General features: G+C 40.8%; 1 protein-coding gene across 1 annotated transcript in view; it reads left to right on the top strand.

Annotated features, from left to right (window-relative positions):
* Positions 1-9,610, top strand: part of MAP1B (microtubule associated protein 1B) — a 122,513-nt gene extending 112,903 nt beyond the window's left edge. The window contains exons 6-7 of the mRNA XM_043972093.1: positions 3,688-3,926; positions 5,029-9,610. Coding sequence (XP_043828028.1) covers positions 3,688-3,926; positions 5,029-5,184 — 395 coding nt within the window. The 3' untranslated portion in view covers positions 5,185-9,610. The remainder of the gene's footprint in view (positions 1-3,687; positions 3,927-5,028) is intronic.
* Positions 9,611-21,340: the final 11,730 nt, after the last annotated feature.

Here is a 21,340-nt window from a genome sequence, read left to right as displayed (position 1 = left end):
TCCTTGAGTAGAAGAGAGATTCTTTTATTTTTCTGTTTATATCCCCTCTGTTTAGTGTCGCATTTATAATTTAATAAGTGCTTTTTCATTTATTCATGAAAATACATATCTCAAAAATCACATTAAGTGGTCTTTCTCATTGTATCCTCTTCTGATACACCCCAAGCTTACCTTGACTAGACCCAATCTTGGCTCTGCTTGAGTTTATAGGTCACAGTGTCCAAGGGCCTGCCAAAAGTCAGTGGTTTCATACCACGTTAAGGAAGGGGCCTTTTAGGCCAGAGATATATATATATTTTTAATGCTAGAACTTTGGTGAATGAATCACCAGGCTAAAGTCAACTCATTAACTTATGAACTCATTGTCTTGTCATCTACTATTTTCTATAGCAACTGAGTCCCAGCCAATATTCACTAAGCATTGATTGAGGAAAATTCGGGTATAATGACTTTTCTGATTTAACTCCCTGTTTATGAGTCTTCCAACAGAGAAATGTTTTAAGTGGTTGAAGAGACTTTATGCATCCTTTTATGAGTAGAAATATAGAAGGCTCTTTATGTTTAGAGCCCCACTTCATTGGAATTTCTAGATATTGCTGGTTTCTGGGGATAGATCATATTTTGATCCCGTTTTCCAGATGTATTATGTTTCCAGGACTGACCTTGACTTACTGAAAAGGGCATTCTTGTCCTGACTACCTCTAGTGGCTCTGAATATTAAACGTTAATACAATAACAGTAGATTGCATTAATGTTTCCTTGTATATTCATATATTTAGTCAAGATTTTAAAGTCTCAGCATATACAAATGAATGCAAATTAGCAAAAATGTGTATTCAAAGTACTTTACAAATAACATTTCCTGTATTTATTGGGAAAAAATCTAGCAAACCTTTCCAATTCTAAAGTTTAGGTCCCTCTTAAATAAAGGAAAGTTCCATGCTACAGATGATTCTTTAAAAAAAATATGAAGAATCAGCTTCAAGACTCAGTCCAAATCAGAATAGTCCTTGATCCCATTGAGACCTGTACATTCACCTAGAGAGAAATTGAAGTCTTCCACATTTAAACATCACTTGAAAAAAAGCCCAGAATGAATGAAACTCACCAAAGTAACCCCTTAGCCTGAGAAACTGTGACAAGTGAATTGGTTAAGGTGGATCTTTAAAAATGTTTAATTTGCTACCAGTAACCCTCATGCTACTAGTTTGACAATAACCTTCAGGCCATTTAAAAGAATGATTCAGAGGTCAGGTTTTTGGGGGGTTTGGGGGGGGGCAGGGCAATGGGTGTTAAGTGACTTGTCCAGGGTCACACAGCTAGTAAGAGTCAAGTGTCTGAGGCCGGATTTGAACTTAGGTCCTCCTGAATCCAGGGCCAGTGATTTATCCACTGCGCCACCTAGTTGCCCCCAGAGGTCAAGTTTTAAGTGAAAACTTGGTGTGAATGAGCCCATCCTGCAGGAAGGTGCTTTTCCACTCATTTAATAGATTTATTTCTAAAAAAGAAGAATTTTGGCATTCTTCACATTAAAAAAATGTCCTACGTCCTGTCCATTTTCTCTGCCGTCACTGAATATTTCAACAACATCAATCTAGTCAGGGCTCCTGGGCTTTACTAATCACATGACAAAATAATTCCTTGAAAACAATTCTCCAAACTGGAAGATGAAGTCATGGCATAGACAGGCCTGCAAAGAAAATTCTTTGGCTGGGACTATTCAGGACTAAGGGATTATAACTATTTCACTCAAACAGCCACCATTGAGTTTTAAACAGAATTGACTGGCTTAATGAATTAGTCACTGTTTTTGTTTTTCCACTTTTGGAGACATGTTTGAAATGGGACTAGCCCCTATTAAGGCTTCAACCACTTAAAACATTTCTCTGTTTAGGGATTAATTGTGTGTGCCCATATGTGCACACGTGTATGTGTGTGATTTATCTTCACCAGTGGCATGTTGCCCACTTTATTTTAACTGATCTGACTTGAATGTTAAATACCCAGTTTAACCTCAGACTTTTGTTATTGGTCCTTTCTAGCCATGAGCAGGTTTCCAAAGATTCCTTAATTGGTTTGCTGTCCTTTTCAGATACCCATCAAATGACCTAGTTAGATAATCGGGAGTATATTGCCCTCTCTGTATGTGTACCCACGGATGCTATTTCCCAACAGCACAGCCTGCCCATTGGCTGGGGTAAAGGTAGTGAGAATCTGCCAGAGCGGGTGCTTTTTTTTTTTTTTTTTGGTCAGCTAACAAACATTTGTTAAGTGCTTGGTATGCACCACACACCCTACTAAGTCCTGCAGAGACAAAAGAAAGACAAAAAGTAAGATTCCTGCCCTCAAGGAGCTTGTGTTTAAATGGTGGAGACAATATATAAATAACTAATCTATAAGATATAAACAGTCTATGAAGGGGCAGGAGACCCAGAAAGTCCACTTGCCAAAGATAGGATTTGAGATGAGTCTTGATGCTAGGGAAACTGCTGCACGGAGATTTCTGGGAAAACTATTGGGAAATCTTGGTAGTTTTTGTCTGGTAAAAAGTCTGTTTCCAGGCTTGTGCTCAGCTGTGCAAGTTCATAACTCCTTGGGGAAGCAGATAGCCAAAGACCTCCGCCAAGATGGTTTCCGTGGCCCCAGCTTCCCAAGCTAGCGAGACAAGCCAGCTCCCCCAACCAGGCAGCGCTGTGGCCATTTCCAGGAGGGATCCCTTTGATTGGTTTGGATTGGGACTTTGGGTCTTTTCTGATTGAGAGTGTGAGGTCTGTGTAAAAGATGCTTCTCACTTCTCTCAGATGTGTATGGCCTAGTTGACTAGAGAAAACCTTTCCCCCTAGAACCTGAAAACCTCTCTGCCACTGTTTTTCCTTCCCCCAGACTCAGTTTAGCTTTCCAATGCTGCTGGAGAGATCACTACTCTGGGGACACAGTGTCAGCATTTATCATGAATATTAGCATATGATGTTGAACAGGTTCTGGGGACAGGAGGATAGCCAGACATCTCAGCTCTATCACCTAGGCTCTTCTCAAGCAGTGAGATGGGCTGCACAAGGGAAGCCACCCTCACGGAAGAGCTAAAGGAAAAAAACCTAAACACCATCATTCGTATCTTAATGCAAGGCTTAAAGCTCTCCTATTGCCAGATAGGGGATTATGTCTATGGAGAGGCCATCCCACTTCCTTATTTCTCTTACTGAAATGATCCACAAACCATGTTTGCTTTTTCTATATCACTGCAAGCTATCCCTGGTTCTATGAGGGAAGGGGGAGGAAGTTGTCAGTGGTGGGAGGGAAGATCTGGACCTATGATTTTATTTCTACAGAGAACACCTGGTATAGAAATTCCCTTCATAAATATAGATCAGCAACACATCTGCAACTGACAGTCTTAGAGAGTTCTTGGAGTAACCAAGAGGTTAAGTGATTGGCCCAAGAGTCACAGATACACTATATGTCAAAAGAAGGACTTTGACACTAGTCTTTCCAACTCCATAGCTGTGCCCCCCTCAACCACTCTACCTCTTAACCTCCTTCTAGATCTATTAAAGGTGAGGGGGGAGGGAAGGAAGAATGATGGGTCCATTGGGTGTCCTTATAAATGAGTGGAGGGGTTAGTAGGATTATTCTATGGCTTATTTCAAACTGATGTGACATATACCATTCTGTGTTTACTTACCCAAGGACCTGGGACTACCAAGACAGCCAAGTCCTCAGCTGTGCCTCCAGGACCTCCTGTGTATCTGGACCTTGTCTACATTCCCAACCACAGCAACAGCAAAAATGTCGATGTAGAATTTTTCAAGAGAGTGAGGTCATCCTACTACGTGGTGAGTGGGAATGACCCCGCAGCAGAAGAGCCCAGCAGAGCTGTCCTGGACTCCTTGCTGGAAGGGAAGGCTCAATGGGGAAGCAACATGCAGGTAACTATAGAAACACATCCTGATAATCTGGATTCCCCTCCCCCCACCAAGAGGAGTGAATAGGATGAGAATTACAGAAACTCTTAAGTGATAAGGTATCCATAGAACCATACCCCAACATAATGAGAGAGAAGTGGTAGCTCCAGGGTTTGGTCCAAGAAAGTTAGACAGTTAGTTCTTTGGTAGAAAGATGTTAGGAAAGGATTTTTTCTGAAGTTCCACTTCTTTCTACACACATCATATTCACATCCATACATCTTTTTTTGTGGGGCAATGAAGGTTAAGTGACTTGTCCAGGGTCACACAACTAGTTAAGTGTCAAGTGTCTGAGGCTGGATTTGAACTCAGGTCCTCTGTAATCCAAGGCCAGTGTTTTATCCACTATGCCACGTAGCTGCCCCCATACATCTTTATAAAACTGGTCTCTCTCCAATTCATGGATATTATTGTGTGGATCAAAATCATATTTCTACATGCTCCAGGAGAACTTCTAAGGAAAAGCCTATATTCTTCTGGACTTCCTGAAAATTAGACCAAGGCAAATATCAATCTTTATTAAGTAACTACTACGCTGGGATACAAAGATAACATAGTCCCTGCCCTCAGAGGGCTTATGTTCTGTTGGATTTGTCACATACCAAATAACCAAAAAAGAAACAAGAATTGTAGATTTATTAGAATCAGAAGAAAAACAGACAAACCTTTGGTCTGAAGTTAATGTCTTAGCCAGATTTAACCACTGGGTATACAAGAATGAGATTGCCAAGCCCCATTAACTGGATTGTTTTTAAGGTTGCAATAGGGAAGGACTGAAAATGTTACCTTACCTTATTATAGCAAGCCTTTTTTTCCACAGTGGAGAATTATAATGAGATGTTTGTTTTAAACTTTTGTTTCCCCTCCTCTTCCTATATCCCAAATGAGTGAATGGTGACTTTTGTGGGTGAAGGGAAGCTACCTCTACCATCTTGGAAAACAGGAGCTTAAAAGCCCCTTCACTTGTTTTGAGAACTTAAAACCTTTTGGTGCCAAAACTTACTTTATTCTCTCCTGCATTCCTTTTTGCTAAAGCTCTTAAAAGCTGTCTTCTTTCACCCTTCAGGTGACCCTGATCCCAACTCATGACTCTGAAGTGATGAGGGAATGGTACCAAGAGACCCATGAGAAGCAGCAGGACCTCAACATCATGGTTCTAGCCAGCAGCAGCACTGTTGTCATGCAAGATGAATCCTTCCCCGCATGCAAGATTGAATTGTAAAAAAAACGAAAACAAAAGAACACAACACAACCTTTAAACTTTGTTTCCAGATATTCTTCAATTTGAAACCACCTTTTCTAAAAAAGTTAACCCATTCAATTCAACTGCTGAACTATTTACCTGCCAAATGCTATACTGTGTCATGGTGATGCAAGTCACTAATATTTTTCAGTTTTTGCTGATCGCTAAAGGGAAGTAACAGTATTCCCGCAATAGAGTTCAAATTACTGCAAAATTACAAATCCTGGCTCATCTCCGCTGAACATTTGGAAACCATGCACTAGCAAACCCAACTTGACTTCTGCCCCCCGTAGAGGCATTGTCTGAGAGAGAGAGAGAGAGAGAGAGAGAGAGAGAGAGAGAGAGAGAGAGAGAGAGAGAGAGAGAGAATGAGAACAGAAGAGAAAGACAATGAAAGAGTGAGTGCTGACAAGATAGATACTCAGAAAAGGAGAGAGGGTGTAGGGTAAGGGGGAGAAAGTAACAAACAATTAGGTCTGCACTTGTCTCGGGCAATAGGTGTATTTACTTCTGCGGTTTACTTAGACTATCACATACAAAGCAAGTTTTCAATTTATATGAGTCTGAGTTATCAAAAAATGGTCTTCACTTACTAAACTAAGTTGGCTGGAAAACAAACAAACCACCACCACAACATAAGCAAGGGAAGTGACTCTGAAGGGACCTGAAATCTTCCCATCTTACTTATTCTAGTTTGAAGTCTGCATACTGACATAGCACAATAATCCTAGGCTGGACCCACAAGTAGTTGGAACCCCATTCAGAACTCTCCGAACTTTTCTTTTAACTTGCAAATAGGTTGGTCTAAGGCATGCTCCCAGTGTCCACCCACTTAGTCCACTCTGAATCACTCAACCTGCATGCGTGAACACCCAAGTCAACAGCCAATTAACTGAAGCAAAATACCAAAGCAGTTTGGGAGTACATACCTACGGTAGACAATTTGCCTTAGAAAGTGACTTGAATGTACAAAGATACTTGATGCACTTATTTTTTAACATGAGACAGCAAGTTTATAAAACATCTGTGTAGGATTATAGATACACCAATCAAAAGAGTGTGCGTGTGCATGTGTGGTATTAGGAGCCGATCTGATTGGTCCAACAGCTTGGTGCTATGAGTGACGTATGTCAATGGAACACCACCAGCTCCACATCAGTGCGCTTCGGCCCCTCAACCCAACAAGACGAGCCTTTTTGAAAGCTTCTTTTATATTACAGCGAGATCGAGCCTGAAGTGGCATCAGTGACCAGAAGTGGGAAATGTAGTGAACCATTCTTATCAAATGTTGACAGAGGTTCTCAGCGAGTGTACAGTATTTACCTTCCTTTGTCTTTCCATTGGCTTTTTATTTTCAACTAATTTCAGAGCAATTATGGGAACAAGTGTACAGAAGAATTTTTTTTTTAGCTATGTGTGAACTTTTCATAGATGAACTTTTTAACACAAGTTTTTGTTTACAGGAAAATGCAAAGAAAAAAATTTCAGGTGAAGGTAATTTTATTTTTTTTAAAAAAGTCTTTTGTAAGACAAAAACCCATCAATGATGTTGTTTGAGGTTTTGATGAGAATGAAGTCTGGTTTTGCAGTCATATATTGACAAAAGTCCCTCAACTGCCAGGTTCTTTCCCCACCACTTGGTGTCACATGCCCCTTCCCCCCACCCCCACCCCTATAACATTTAAATTTGAGTATTGGTGATATTTGAGAGTAGGGAGCAACAGGACAGGTATGACACTCGAGTATCTGACGTTTTACTTCTTTTAACACCTTCAGCAATGAGATGAATGAGCCAAAATACATTTAAAGAACCCAAGCAAAGTTTTGCTTTGGCATTTTTTTCTTTGGAAAAACAAAACAAAACAAAAACACATTTTAAATTGAGAGTAGTTGAGTTCCCAATTCCTACACAATCATAGCTTAGAAAACAGAGATCATTTCTCCCATTGCAGCCATTTGGCATATAAATTTGGGAAGTCAAGCTAAGGTTCAGGTGAGATACCAGGGCTCCCAAATCTCAAAAGGACACTTTTTAAAAGAAATTGTGCTGTTCTGCCCAACTCATGTTTCCTGCAGACTCCACTAAGGTTCACTAAGTAGCTGAACAATGACCTCATTTTATTTTCTGTTTGTTATTTATTTCAGAATTAACATTGTAGTTTATTTTTGTTTGATAAGGTGTATGTTTGCACTGCTAACTTTTATGAGGGTTAAAAAATGTGCTTCAGAGCCCTTTCATTGCGGGCTCATGCAGTCCACTTAATGCTGTGAATTAAGTTTTTCAAATGTTTAATTTAAAAAATATTAATATTCTATTTTTGTTAGATGTCTCTAGCAACACAGCCTTTATTTATTACTCTGTCTCTTCAAAATCCTTTAAAAAAAACCTCAGAATTATTATGGAACAAAAAAAAAACCCACGTACACACAGAGGGAATGAATTATGAAGAAAATCAAATTTACCGAGTTCATAATCATTTTCTTAGAATTTATTGTATAGGACAGCTTATGAAATGAAAGAAGAATAGTTTATTGCTTAATTGATTAATCTGAATTCTGCTGGTCTTATGCAGATAAGAGTCCAAAGTGTGTTTCAGTGGAGGAAGAGCAAACTTGCCACCTTCTTGCCAAACTGAGAACTCTTGGTGGTTTTTATTTGGCAGGAGGTCCAGTTATGGTGGGACTCCCCCAGTTATGTTTGCTTTGGCTCATGTTAGTTTTGCTTTTAAGCAAACAAATATATATATATATATATATATATATATATATATATATATATATATATATATATAAAATTTTGACCAAACAGCAGTCCATTTTCCACTTCTAGTATATTTTCTTTTTTGCTGCTACAGAATTTGAGAAAGAAAGAGGGAAAGAACTGTCACTGGTCAGCTGGCTTTTTCCTATGAAATATTATAATTGCTTCCTCTATCCACCTCCATTCTAAATAATGGCAACAGCCTGAGTTTTACAGAGCAAACCAAGGTTTGCAATGGGATAGCTCCTCTTGCCCCAAAGCCCTTCCTGCCCATGTGAATAAATCTGCTAGTTACAGACCTACCCACTTCTTTTAGCACCAATTATCACAATGTACTGTGTACATTCATGGTGAGCTCTATAAATCAGCACAGATTTCTAGGAGCATGGTTTGATACTGATTACTCCACTTACATAGATTCAATATTCGAGTGCAGAGCACACTCAGTGTAAATGACGTATTCCCCATGACAACATTCACAATCATGACCTCGGTGGTAGTACTCTGGACAAAATTTGATGGAGAATGAACATTAGAGATGACGCTCCATTTCCAATGTGAACCAGCTCTTCCTTCCACCCTCTTCCCCATGCATGCTTTCTCAGTCTTGTGGTGGGACTGGATACATTGACTCCCTCCAACACCATCTCCATGACATTTAAAATTTTTTTTTAACTTAACATAGATCCCACAGTGTATATGAATGTTTTAAGTGTCTCCAATAGCTTACACAATTTAGGAGCTTTCCAAGGCTCATTCCCTAAGATTGAATCATTTGGTTAATGGTGTTTTACCCACCCCCATATGCTCCCCCCGATAAACCCACAGCACCCCAAAGCTGCTGTGCTACTTTAGAACTGCTGTCTTGCCTCTATTTTAGGCACCTGTCCCTGGGAGGTTCTTACTCAGTGATGATATTGTGAGAGTTCTAGTATTTTTTTTTAATTTAGTAGATCAGAAAGCAGTTCTGTTTACATTTGAAAGGAACTGTAAGCTTTGATCTTTTAACTTAACTGAACAACACACCAAAAGCAATCTAGGGGTGAGCATTTCTTTAAATGCGATTATGTTATTCACCTGTTATAAATTTATTAAAAACAACAACGACAACAACTGACAAACAAAAACCAACTTGTTTGGTGTAACTTCTGCTAAAGAGAATTGAAGAGGCAGCACCCACGAAAAGTCGGAAAACACAACAAAACAAACAAAAAGCTTCTCTGTACTAAAGTAGTTTGGCTCTCCAGATGACAAGAGGTACTGAGGACATATGCTTTATAGACTGGGCTGCCTGAACAGTGGCAGCAACGCCACTGACGGAGGCTGTGGCGAGATGTCTCTCGTACACTGCCGCCTCTTGCTGAGCTCAGGAAGAAAGTCTTGAGCTGGGCTGGGAAGCACCTCACACACTCCTCTCTCTTGTTCTGAATGGTGTTTGTGTCAGTCTGCAGCTGTGGATGGTATTACGTCTTATAATCCTGCATCACTTCTATTCTATCCAGTCATATCTAATGTAGAAAATTAGTTTCCAGTGAAAGTAATATGTAGTGCTTTTATGACATTCGTGTGCAATATCCCCTCTTCCATTTGATGTAAAGGAAACAAACTCAGTTCCACAATAAAAATACAAAAGTGGTAAAAAGATGCTCTGTGTGTGGTGTGTATGTGTGTGCGCGTGTGCGCATTTTCATATCATTGACTGCTTGATTGCCCAGAACTCTGCATTAGTAGAAGGAGACATAGGTCCAAGTCACAGCCCCACCATTGGGATCTTAGACAAGTCTCTTCATCCCTGAGCTTCCACATCTTTAAATGGGGGGACAGAGGTGGGGGGGGTTGGATGGAATCATCCTTGAAGTCTCCTAGAGCTTCGATATTCTATTTTTTAATCAATGACTCAGTTTCACAAAACTTAAGCATTTGTCACCAATGGTTTTCCAGAATGTTAACCGTGGTTCCTTTCAATGTACATTTGTTAAGGACTTGGACAGTAGCTAAGACAGGATACACTTTCTACTTTGGAACACCCATTACCTCCATTGATTGTAACTTTAGTGCTATGGAATGTCTGCCGAACATAAACTAGGGGCAGCTAAGTGGCCTGGTGGTTAGAGCACTGGCACTGAGGTAGGGAGGACCTGAGTTCAAATTTCACCTCAGACATTTATTAGCTGTGTGACCCTGGGCAAGTCAACCCCAATTGCCTTAAACATCTGGGACCATCTCCAGTCATACTGATATATACCTCTCACCACTGAACCCAGATGGTTCTGGAGGACAGAGTAAGGTTGGTGACCTTGCACAGCCCTCCCTCATTTAAATCCAATTCAGTGCAAGTCATGATATCACCCTGATATCATGGTCCTTTCTGAAAGGAAGGAGAAACAACAAAATAAAGTGGGCCTTTGGGTGTGTCTGCTGGGAAAATGGATGGAATTTTTTTAAAAAGACTGCCTCAAATTGAAGCCATGAAGAGGTTCTATAAGGGCTTTCATTCCATGAAAGCAACTCAATAAAGAAACAAAATGGTATTTTTCTCCACAGCTGTTTTTTGGGGAAATGCATTCAATACCATTAAAAGTTTTTCTTCTTTGGGGGGATATTTTTTAAGAAAGGTAATGTGGGGTAATAATAATCACCACATACACTACATAGCATTGTAAAATTTCCCAAGTGTTTTGGATTTAGTGTAAACAAAAAGAACCCTGGGCTAACCTATAGACCTAGGTTTTAGTCTCAGCTCTGACAATAAAACAGCTGCGTGGACTGGATCAATGCCCTCATCTCACGGCCTCAGTTTCCTCATCTGTAAATATGGGGATTTGGCATGCCGAATACAGGACTAGGAACTGCAGATCCCAAGACAAAGTTGAAACCATCCCTGACCTTAAACAACTTTTTGGTTTTGTCCCTGTTGGAGGATGGGAGATTGGGGATATGGAGAAGCAAATACAAAGTAGTTCCAGGAAGGGGAAAGCACTAACAATGGGGTGAATTGGGACAAGGAAGCACCTGAGTTGAGCCTGAAAAGAAGCTTGGAATTTCCAAGAGGCAGAAGTGAGGGAGGGTGTGGGGACTGTCACTGACTCTACCAAGTAATAAAACGAGATCCAATCACTAGCTCGGGAATCATAATACAAATAGGGGATATTACTCAAACTCAATTTAACCTCTGGTCTACTGAGATGCCTTTTCCTTTTATGAAGTACAAATGCATTTGTGGGAACATGAAAGAGATGAATTGAGTGCCTTGCAGCAATAACCATGCAGGGAATATCCATTATCCAGCCAAGGTGGGGAGGATGCGTTGATTGCTTTCCCTTTTCCTGTATTCATTTATTTCTCTAAGGGTGAAATTTATGGTTAGAAGCGTTATCTTTTTTTCATCCCTAATATCCTATTGAAGGTAAATACCTGGTTGAAGAAATGTCTATTTAATCAAAACTTTCCAGACCACAAATTAGCAGAGTGTGAGCTCACAAGACACTTTTCTGCTTTGGAGGGGTGTCAGGAAATTAGCTAGTTTAGGCAATTTTCTATTGTTGCTACAATTCCCAGAATTTAGGATTTGATAACATTTCCATAAGAAATCCTGACTTTTAGATTGAATTTATAGGCACTATAATGGGGTCAGATCCTTCCTGACCCTTGACATGGACATGAACACTACCACACCTCCCCTTCCCCCCCCATCTTACTTTGATAATTCATCATAGAATGAGAGAGACCTCCACGCCTAATGGATTTAATTATCTCTATGCTGAATATTCTCAATTTTGCCTATCCTGCCCCAATCTCTCTGCTGACCTCCAGTCTCAAAATCTCCAGCTGCCTTTTAGACATCTGGAACCGGATGTCTCTTTTACCATAGAGACCTCCTCCCAAGTATCTCAGGTCCACAATCCAGGAGTCATCCTAGATTCCTCACTATTTCTCACCTACTCCTTTCCCATGTCCAATCTGTTGCCAAGGTCTGTCGATTTCACCTTTGCAACATCATTGGAATACACCCCCTTCTCTCTTCTGACACAGTCAGCACTCCACTACAAGTCCAGTACAGGTCCACATGGATTATTGCAATAGCTCCATTCAGCCACTAAAATGATTTTCCTTAAAACACAGGCTTGATCATTTTCCATACAACCCAGCCTTCCCCCACCCCAATAAACTCCAGTGGCTCCCTATTGCTTCCAGGAGCAAATGCAAAATGCCCTTCACAACTTAGCCCCTTTTGAGTCTTTTTAAAACTTACTCCCTGGGGCAGCTAGGTGGTGCAGTGGATAGAGCACTGGCCCTGGATTCAGAAGTACCCGAGTTCAAAAGTCACTTAACCTCCATTGCCCAGCAAAAAAAAAAAAGAAAGAGAAAGGAAGAAAGAAAGAAGGAAAGAAAGAAAGAAAGAAAGAAAGAAAGAAAGAAAGAAAGAAAGAAAGAAAGAAAGAAAGAAAGAAAGAAAAAGAGAATGAAGGACAAATGTATACCCACATCCCAGAAATCAAGGATCCTTGAAGTATGAAGTAAGTTGATACCTCCTTGGCAGAAAATTGCAATCCACCTATTTATGAAGACTCCAATGGAGTGTGCTCAGAGCAGCTTGGAGATGAAGTCCAAGGCAATCAATAAATTAACAAGCATTTATTAAGCTACTACTGTGTACTGGGCAATGTGTTAGATGCTGGTGGTATAAAGCCAAAACAAATCATAGCCACTGGCTTAAGGCCCTTATATTCTCCTAAGGGATACAATATGTTCATGGATGAGCAAATACAGGATATATACCAAATAAATACACAGTGATGGTGACAGGGCAGTCAATAACAACTGAGAGAGTTAGAAAGGGTTTCTCAAGGCGGGTAGTACTTGAGCTTAGCCTGGAAGAAAGCCAAGCATTTTCAGAGATAACTAATGTGTTGATTTGTTTTGTTGGAATATACATATCTGCTACAATGGAAAGTTTCTACTTCGGGTGGGGACATAGGAGGTTAGAGAATAATGTGATAGGTAAGAAAAAGGGCATCAGTAAAATGTTTCTTTTTAAGTATAGAGAAGAAAAGTGCAAAGGGGGACAAATGGAACAATTTGGTACTAGCTTGTTAAATTTAATACACATATATGCTTCTTTTTAAAAAAAACTTCATAAAGAATTCACAGCTTAAAAAAAAAAGAAAAGAAAATGGGGGCAGCTAGGTGGCGCAGTGGATAAAGCACTGGCCTTGGATTCAGGAGAACCTGAGTTCAAATCCAGCCTGACACTTGACACTTACTAGCTGTGTGACCCTAGGCAAGTCACTTAATCTTCATTGCCCCACAAAACAAAACCTGTCCCTGCTCTCGAGGATTCTAGTAAGGGGGAAATGATACCTATACCAATAGATAAGTACAATGTAAATGCAAGATAATATGATTTGTGGAGGAAGCAATCATGGAAGTCCTCCTGTGGGAGGTACACCTGGGCTGGGCCCTAAAGGAAGCTAGAGATGTTGCAGCTCACAGGAATACACCACGTGCTTGAAGTCTCTGCTCTGTGCCCCTTTTGGAATTCAAACAGCTCAAGAAACATTCCTCTTCTTGATCCTATAAACCCAGGAGAAGCTTGGGAGGGAATGGAGAGTCACATAAGCCTCTACCCAATGGGCATTTCCTTTGGACTTAACATCATATCACTAAGCCAAGAATCTCTAAAGACTGTTATTAGGCTTTTCCTTTACCCTCATGAGATGACAGCCTTTATCTGTAAAGAGGGCTCGTCCCTCTTGTTTGTCCCTCTTGCTTGTCTCTGGCTGTCCCCCATGTCTGGAACACTCTCTGCCCTCCACTCTGACCACTGACCTCCCTGGTTTCCTTTAAATCCCAACTAACATTCCACCTTCTATAGGAAGTCTCCCCCAACTGCTCTTAATTCTGGGGTTTTCCCTCTGTTAATTATTCCTGATTTATCCTGTACATAGCTTGCTTTGTATATATTTGTTTGTCTGTTGTTTCTCCTGTTGGATTGTAAGCTCTCTGAGGGAGGGACTATCTTTTGCCTCTTTCAGTATCTTCAGCGCTTAGTACGGTGTCTAGCACATAGTAAGCACTTGATAAATATTTATTGAATCGTTTATTGAATTCAATTAATTTCAACAACCCTATCAAGTACCTAGTAAATGCAAAGCACTTCAGGAAAAAAGGCAGTGAATGAAGTCCCCGCTTTTAAGAAGCAGACTAACCTGCCATAATTTCAGACAAATGCTATTTTACTATGCTTTTCTAAGTTTCTCATTTCCTTGAAAGGTTATAGGACAGTAGATAACCATGAAAAGCTTTCTGGTTCATCTGCATATTCCAGGTGCAAATTTAAACCATCCAAAGCAGGGAGCGGTCATATTTTTTTGTTTGTTTGTTTGTTTTTTTCATTTTTTTTACTGAAGCAATTGGGGTTAAGTGACTTGCCCAGGGTCACACAGCTAGTAAGTGTTAAGTGTCTGAGGCCAGATTTGAACTCAGGTACTCCTGACTCCAGGACTGGTGCTCTATCCACTGCACCACCTAGCTGCCCCGAGCAGTCATATTTTTAACCATCTTCTAAGATCTCACTACTCCATTCCAGAAGGCCTTCCTTACGTTTGAGCTAAATTTCTTCCTCATTTCTTTAGTCTTTTATTTATTCTCAAAAGTGGGGGTTGGGGAGGGGCAGCTAGTGGTGCAGTAGATAGAGCACCAGGCCCAGAGTGAGGAAGAACCGATTTCAAATTCAGCCTCAGACACTTGGTAGCTCTGTGATCCTGGGGAAGTCACTTAAGCCTGATTGCCACCCTTTCCTCCCCACCCCTCCCCCCAAAAGTGATGGAGGACAACAGATACTTTGCTAACTGGATCCTTTAGACTGAAGAGTGGACTCCCCTCTTCAGATGATTTTCAGTTTTCCCTCAATTTTTCTCTTTTTAAGCTTCAAATTAAACCAACATCTACTTCTTCAATATCTACTGTGTACAAGGTGCTAGATTAAATACTATGGTCATTTCATGGATCTCTGTGGATGCTGTTCTATTTTTCTACAACTGAATTAAGTGTGCAGGGGTGTGGCCACCTGGGAGGTGTGGAATAAAGAAATGACTTGTAAATTCCTGTCCTGAAGAGGTGTTGTAATATAATAGAATGCTGACTGGATTTGGAGTGAGAAGACCTAGATTCAAATGGCATTTCTTCTACCCAACATCTGTATGACCTTGTGGACATCATGCCACTTGTGGTCACAGTTTTCTCATCTGTGAAATAAGAGAGTTAGACCACGTGATTGCTAAGGTTTTTCTAACTCTAAATCCTCTTTACTCTTAAAATTTATGAAAAAAAAAGAAAGAAAAAAAAGGAAAAAAAAAAAGAAAATTTATGTACCTTTGAAATCTAGCAGAGCCACCAGATAGAGTGACAATTCTTTTAATAGAAATTGAACCTTTGTCTCCCATCTGACCAATGCTAGACTTGTTCATCAGAGATTCTACTCTATCCAGACTTTTTCACCTCTCCTCCAGCCCTGCCATTCTGGAGATAGCTGTGTCCTGTAGCTTTCTCTTTTAAAAAAATCATATTTTGGGGGGCGGCTAGGTGGCGCAGTGGTTAAAGCACTGGCCCTGGATTCAGGAGTACCTGAGTTCAAATCTGGCCTCAGACACTTGACACTTACTAGCTGTGTGACCCTGGGCAAGTCACTTAACCCCCATTGCCCCGCAAAAAAAAAAATCATATTTTCCTTTTTTCCAATTACATATAAAAGCAATTAACTTTTTTTTTTAGTTCCAAATTCCCACCCTCTTCCCTCCCCCCTCCTCACTGAGAAGGAAAACAATTTGATAACTATACAGGTGCAGTCACTGAAAACATTTCCATATCAGTCATGTTGTGAAAGAAAACAGACAAAAATAATGAACGTTTTTAAAAAGTATGCTTCTATCTGCATTCAGACTCCAGAAGTTCTTTATCTGGAAGTGGATTAACTTTCTCTTTTGATTGATGGCTCAAACCTTGGCTCGAGCCATCCATTTCACGAGGGTCCCAAGCTGTGCTCTCTTCCTGGCTCCACTCCTTATTCTCCGAACTTCTTAGTGCCCCATAGTTTTTTAGCTCCTCTTTATGGATGAATGTATGTTCCTTGAGGGGAGGGACTGTCTTTTTGGATTGCATTTGTATCTCAGTGATTAGTACAGTGCCTAGCTCTTGATAAATGCTCTGATTATTTGCTATGTATCTATTGTCTTTGGTTAATAGAATCAAATATGGCTGTGACTTTAAATGGTGCCAGCATCATGGTCTGGCTCTCCATGTGGTTGGTCCCCTTATCTTCTTCCTCTCTCTTCAATGGTCCATTACTAGATGTCAGCATTTTACCAATACTGGGCTAGACAGTATCATATTTATACAGTATAGGAGGGATGCATGTAAGGCTTCTGTTTCTCTAGACCTATATCCCCTGACCCAGGAAACCATCCATTCCCTACAGTGGCCCAGCTCTCTATTATGAAAGACATCTTTTCAAGGGCTTCCTCAGGCTCTCTTTTACCTACAGCTAGCTGTACCTCCCGATCCAAGATGCTTTGAAGGCTGATTTAAGCTGTGTAAAGTGTTATGAACACTAAAGAGAACTAAAGTCTCTTGACTTAGGATTCATTGAAAGGGACCTTTACCTTGTCCTCTGCAGAAATATATCTCTCAGTGTTTTATATATCCTAATACTCATCAAGGGCAATAATGCAAGAGACAGCAAAGGGGTGCACTGGATAGAATGCTGAGCTTTGAGTCAGGAAGACCTGCAAGCAAGTCAAGACCATGAAGTCATTGGTGTTCTTTGAAAACAAAGGATGAACAACTCCTTCAGTAGAAGGTAACTCCCTTGGGCGCAGGGACTTTTGTTTTTAATCTAGGCAGCTAAAGTGGTTCATTAGAGAGAGTGTTGGATTTGGGGTCAGGAAGTCATGAGTTCAAATCCTCCTTTAGACACTCACTGTGTGGGAACAGCTAGGTAGAGCAGTGGATAAAGCACTGGCCCTGGATTCAGGAGGGCCCGAGTTCAAATCCAACCTCAGACACTTAAAGCATATTAGCAAGTCACTTAACCCTCACTGCTCCATCAAAAGAAAAAGAAATAGAAAAAAAATAGACATTCAGTGTGTGACCTGAGGCAAGTCACTTAATCTTTCTCATTCTCAGTTTCATCACCTCTCACATAGAGATAATAATAGTACCTACCTCCTAGGGTGATTGAAAGGATCAAACGAAATAGAATTTGGAAAGCGTTTAAATAAACGTATCGTTTTATCTCCCAGAGCCTAGCACAGTGTTTTCTACAGAGCAGGCACTTAATATGCTTCAACCTCCATGTTTTATAATCCCTAGGGCTCCTTTAAGGCCCCTTTAAATCACCACCCTCTATTCAAGGACAAGCCTGATCTCCCCAGTGGCTAGAACCATCCCTTGCCACTATTCCTCCCCAGGATTTATCTGTGGGCCCGTTGTTCCTCTCTAACTGAAAGGGCAGGAACTCTTCCACCTTTTTCTTTGTATTTTGAGTGCTTAGAATAGTGCCAAGTATATAGCAAGTACTTAATAAATGCTTGTTTAATTAAATCGAATAGGAGCTTAGATTTAGAGGCTGTCTAGGCCAATTCCCTCATTTTACAGATGATGTAGAGAGGTTTAATGATGTTGGGCCTGGAGTCAGGAAAACCCCAATTCAAATTTGACCTCAGACACTTACTAGCTGTGTGACTTTGGGTAAGTCACTTAACCTCTTTTTGCCTCAGTTTCTTCAACTGTAAAATGGGGGATAATAACAGTACCTAACTATCAAGGTGGTTGTGTGAATCAAATAATTGTAAAGTGCTTAGCAATGTACCTGGCACATAGTAGGCACTGTTTAAATCTTAGCTTTTTGTTGTTATTGTTGTTGTTGTTGTTGTTGTTATGATGATGATTTTTAATCCTAGATCACATAGGTATGTATGAGATGATGATGGATTTGAGTCAGATTAAACTCTGAGGATGGGGTCTGGAAGGTTCCCAGCCCTGCCCCAGTATAGTTAGTTTAGAAGTTTATTGCTTGTCAAATTCTCACTGTCTCCTTTAAGTTTTATTGCCAATTAACAGTATTTTTACTTCTGCTCAGTCTCCCCACTTGTCAGCTACATATTAGTTTTGTCTGCAATCCATCATGTGTCAGAACCCCAGTCAGTGGGTCAGGGAGTTTGCCCACCAATTCAATACTCGGGACTCAAGAAGAAAGGACAGGGCTCGGCACAGTATGCAGCAATTAAGTTGAGACCAGATGTTAAGTGACACGTCTCTTTTTCTCAGAGCAGAATCCCCTTGGCCCTGGGGTCCCAACAATGGATTATTCTTTTCTTCCCAACATAACCGAAGATAAATTTTAACCCTGTCATCCTTAACAATGCTGAAGCACCTGAGTGACTCTTCCTGTTATTCAGGTTGAATATCTTTAGAGACAGGGGCTGGGAGAGGGGAGTCAGTGGGAACTGTGAGATCTGAAACATCTGACTGTCACTCCCCTGTTTCCTCTCCCTTTGGTTTGACCTTGTTCCCCCTCCCCTTTTCCTCCTTGTTCCTGGAACACGTATGCATGTCTCCATACATTGATCACGAGCTGAACACACACCCTGGGTGAGACAGGATTGGATGTTAGATTGTGAGCTCGACCTAGTGTGTCCCCCCGACCAACATTCCTATATAAGGTCAAGGCATGTATTAGCTGGCACGGTTCAGGTATTGAACTTGCCCATTCCTATGGGAATGTAATAAATCTGTCTCTGCTTGACTTGGTGGTCTCCTCGAGTTATTTGGGTAAACTGAGGCAGTTTGCTCCATACAGGTAGTAAGTGCCTGGATCAGAATTTGAACCCAGGTTCACTATCACTTAACTTAATCACCCACCTTTATTCATCACACTTGGCTCCAAATATCTTTTGGCCATTGCAAAGAATCAAACCCATTCTTTTTTTTTTTTTTTTTGCGGGGCAATGGGGGTTAAGTGACTTGCCCAGGGTCACACAGCTAGTAAGTGTTAAGTGTCTGAGGCCGGATTTGAACTCAGGAACTACTGAATCCAGGGTCGGTGCTTTACCCACTGAGCCACCTAGCTGCCCCAAACCCATTCTTAAAGGAGAAAAATCTGTCAGTATTGTGAAGAATAACTCTTGTATAGAAAGAATGGTGAGGTTTACAAAACAATTCTTCACAACCCAGTGAGGTGAGTAGTACATTACTATGCACATTTTATAGAAAAAGAAACTGGGACCCAGAGAGACAGAGTAACTACAAGGCTAGAAAGTGTATGATGATTATTATAGAATTGGAAGCAACCTTAGAGGTTAACTAATCCAAACCCCCCATTTTACAGATGACGAAACTGAAGCTCAAGCAGGTATTTTTTGACTTGCCCAAGGCCACACAGAGAGTAGTTGAGGCAGATCAGGATTTGAATTCAGGCCCCATGATTCCAAGTTCAGCACCTCCACATTCTGTGCTCTCTCTATAGTACCATAGCAAAATCTTAAACCTGGGTCCCTAGGCTTGAGGTCCATCCCTTTTTCTATGATTCCAAGAGACATTTCCTAAAGGCAGTTAGGAATCCCCACAGTAAATTTGGGCAGCTAGATGGCTCAGAGAATACAGCATCAGGCCTGGAATCAGAAAGACCTGAGTTCAAATCTGTCTTCAGATACTTTCTGGCTGTGTGATCCTAGGCAAGTCACTTCACCCTATTTACCTCAGTTTCCTCATTTGTAAAATAAGCTGGAGAAGGAAATGGCAAACCACTCCAGTATCTTTGTCAAGAAAACCCCAAATGAGGTCACAAAGAATTGGACGGGACTGAACAACAAGAAGAAGATGGTAAATTTGGCCTAAATTCCTAGTTTCCCCAATTGGACCCATTTAAATTGGATTCTAAGGGAACACCCTCAGATCATACTGTGGGGACTGCAGGTCTACTGAGAGATACCTTCGCATTTACATGTTGTTTAAATAATATGTGGGAGTTGGGGTGAGGGGGTGGGACAGAAGGAAGGCAGGGAAAGTTGGAGAAGCAATTAATGAAGAAACCAGTAGATGAATATGTAACTTTCCATTTGTGAATCCCCCATATTGGCCTTCGTTGTAAAGTGAAAATATATTCACAGCTAGGGAAAGAAAAACTACAATGTAGTTAAACTAATGGCTATCTGGTGTCTGCTATCAATACAGGAGCCACATTGCGATTACACTGATTTGCCTTTAACTCCTTCACAGGCTTGCAGTGGGCAATAGCCTGATAACAGAGAACTGCTTAGCTCTGTAGCATCTGTGACTGAAACTGTGTTCCAAGGAGATATTTCCACCTCAACAAACTGATCCAAGGCCAAAGTACACAAAATCAGAGAGGGCTTAGGGTAGAAACTAAATTAAAACCAGATGCAAGACACTCTAGGGAGTTTCTCAATTCAGATTTGAAGTAAAAATGTTAAGTTCCAATTACTGGGAATAATCTAAAACCTTCCCACTCATTTCTTGCTGTAAAGAAGTTTCTTTAACCCCTGGCTAAAATCACTTAATCTTAAACATGACAGCTATGGCAGAGCAGGAAGACCACTAGCTCCAGATTCATATCCTGCCTCTTACACATACTACCTGTGGGTACTTGGGCAAAGCCCATTTCGCTCCCTGGGTATCAGTTTTCTCAGCTGTAAAAGAAAAGGATGGGACTAGAACGTTCCCAAGATATCTTCTAGTTCTGGGTCTGTGATCCTAACACATAATGTTTTCTCCCAGGAGTTCAAAGTTACCTCTAACCTTTCTCTAATTCTCAAGATGTTCTTCAGTAGGTGAGGAGCAGAAATGGTCATTTCATAGAAAAGGAAACACAGAGAGATGGCATGCCTGAAGCAGTCCAGGGACAAGAGGCAGAATTGGAAAATAGAGCTTGTATCTTTTTATTTATTTATTTTTTTTGCGGGGCAATGGGGGTTAAGTGACTTGCCCAGAGTCACACAGCTAGTAAGTGTCAAGTGTCTGAGGCTGGATTTGAACTCAGGTCTTCCTGAGTCCAGGGCTGGTGCTTTATCCACTTCACCACCTAGCTGCCCCCTCTTGTATCTTTTTTTAAGTAGGGCACTGCTCCCTTAGCTTCACCTCATCCTTCAAAAAAGTAAGACTACTGGGTATGAATAATATGCTGTACTATGTAGCACCCTCCACCCCCCCACACCTCTTTTCCTCATCTATCTTCTGGCATCCCACCCAATTACTCTCCACCTAATGGCTAAAGAACCCTTTCTTCATGATTCCCATCCCCAGTGTGTAGGCTTCCCTCCCTAGAGGATGGTGGTGGGAAGTAGAACACTTACCATG

Source organism: Dromiciops gliroides, chromosome 1 (genome assembly GCF_019393635.1).
Source record: "Dromiciops gliroides isolate mDroGli1 chromosome 1, mDroGli1.pri, whole genome shotgun sequence".
NCBI classification, from domain to species: Eukaryota; Metazoa; Chordata; class Mammalia; order Microbiotheria; family Microbiotheriidae; genus Dromiciops; species Dromiciops gliroides.
This window is presented reverse-complemented; position numbering and strand designations above follow the sequence as displayed.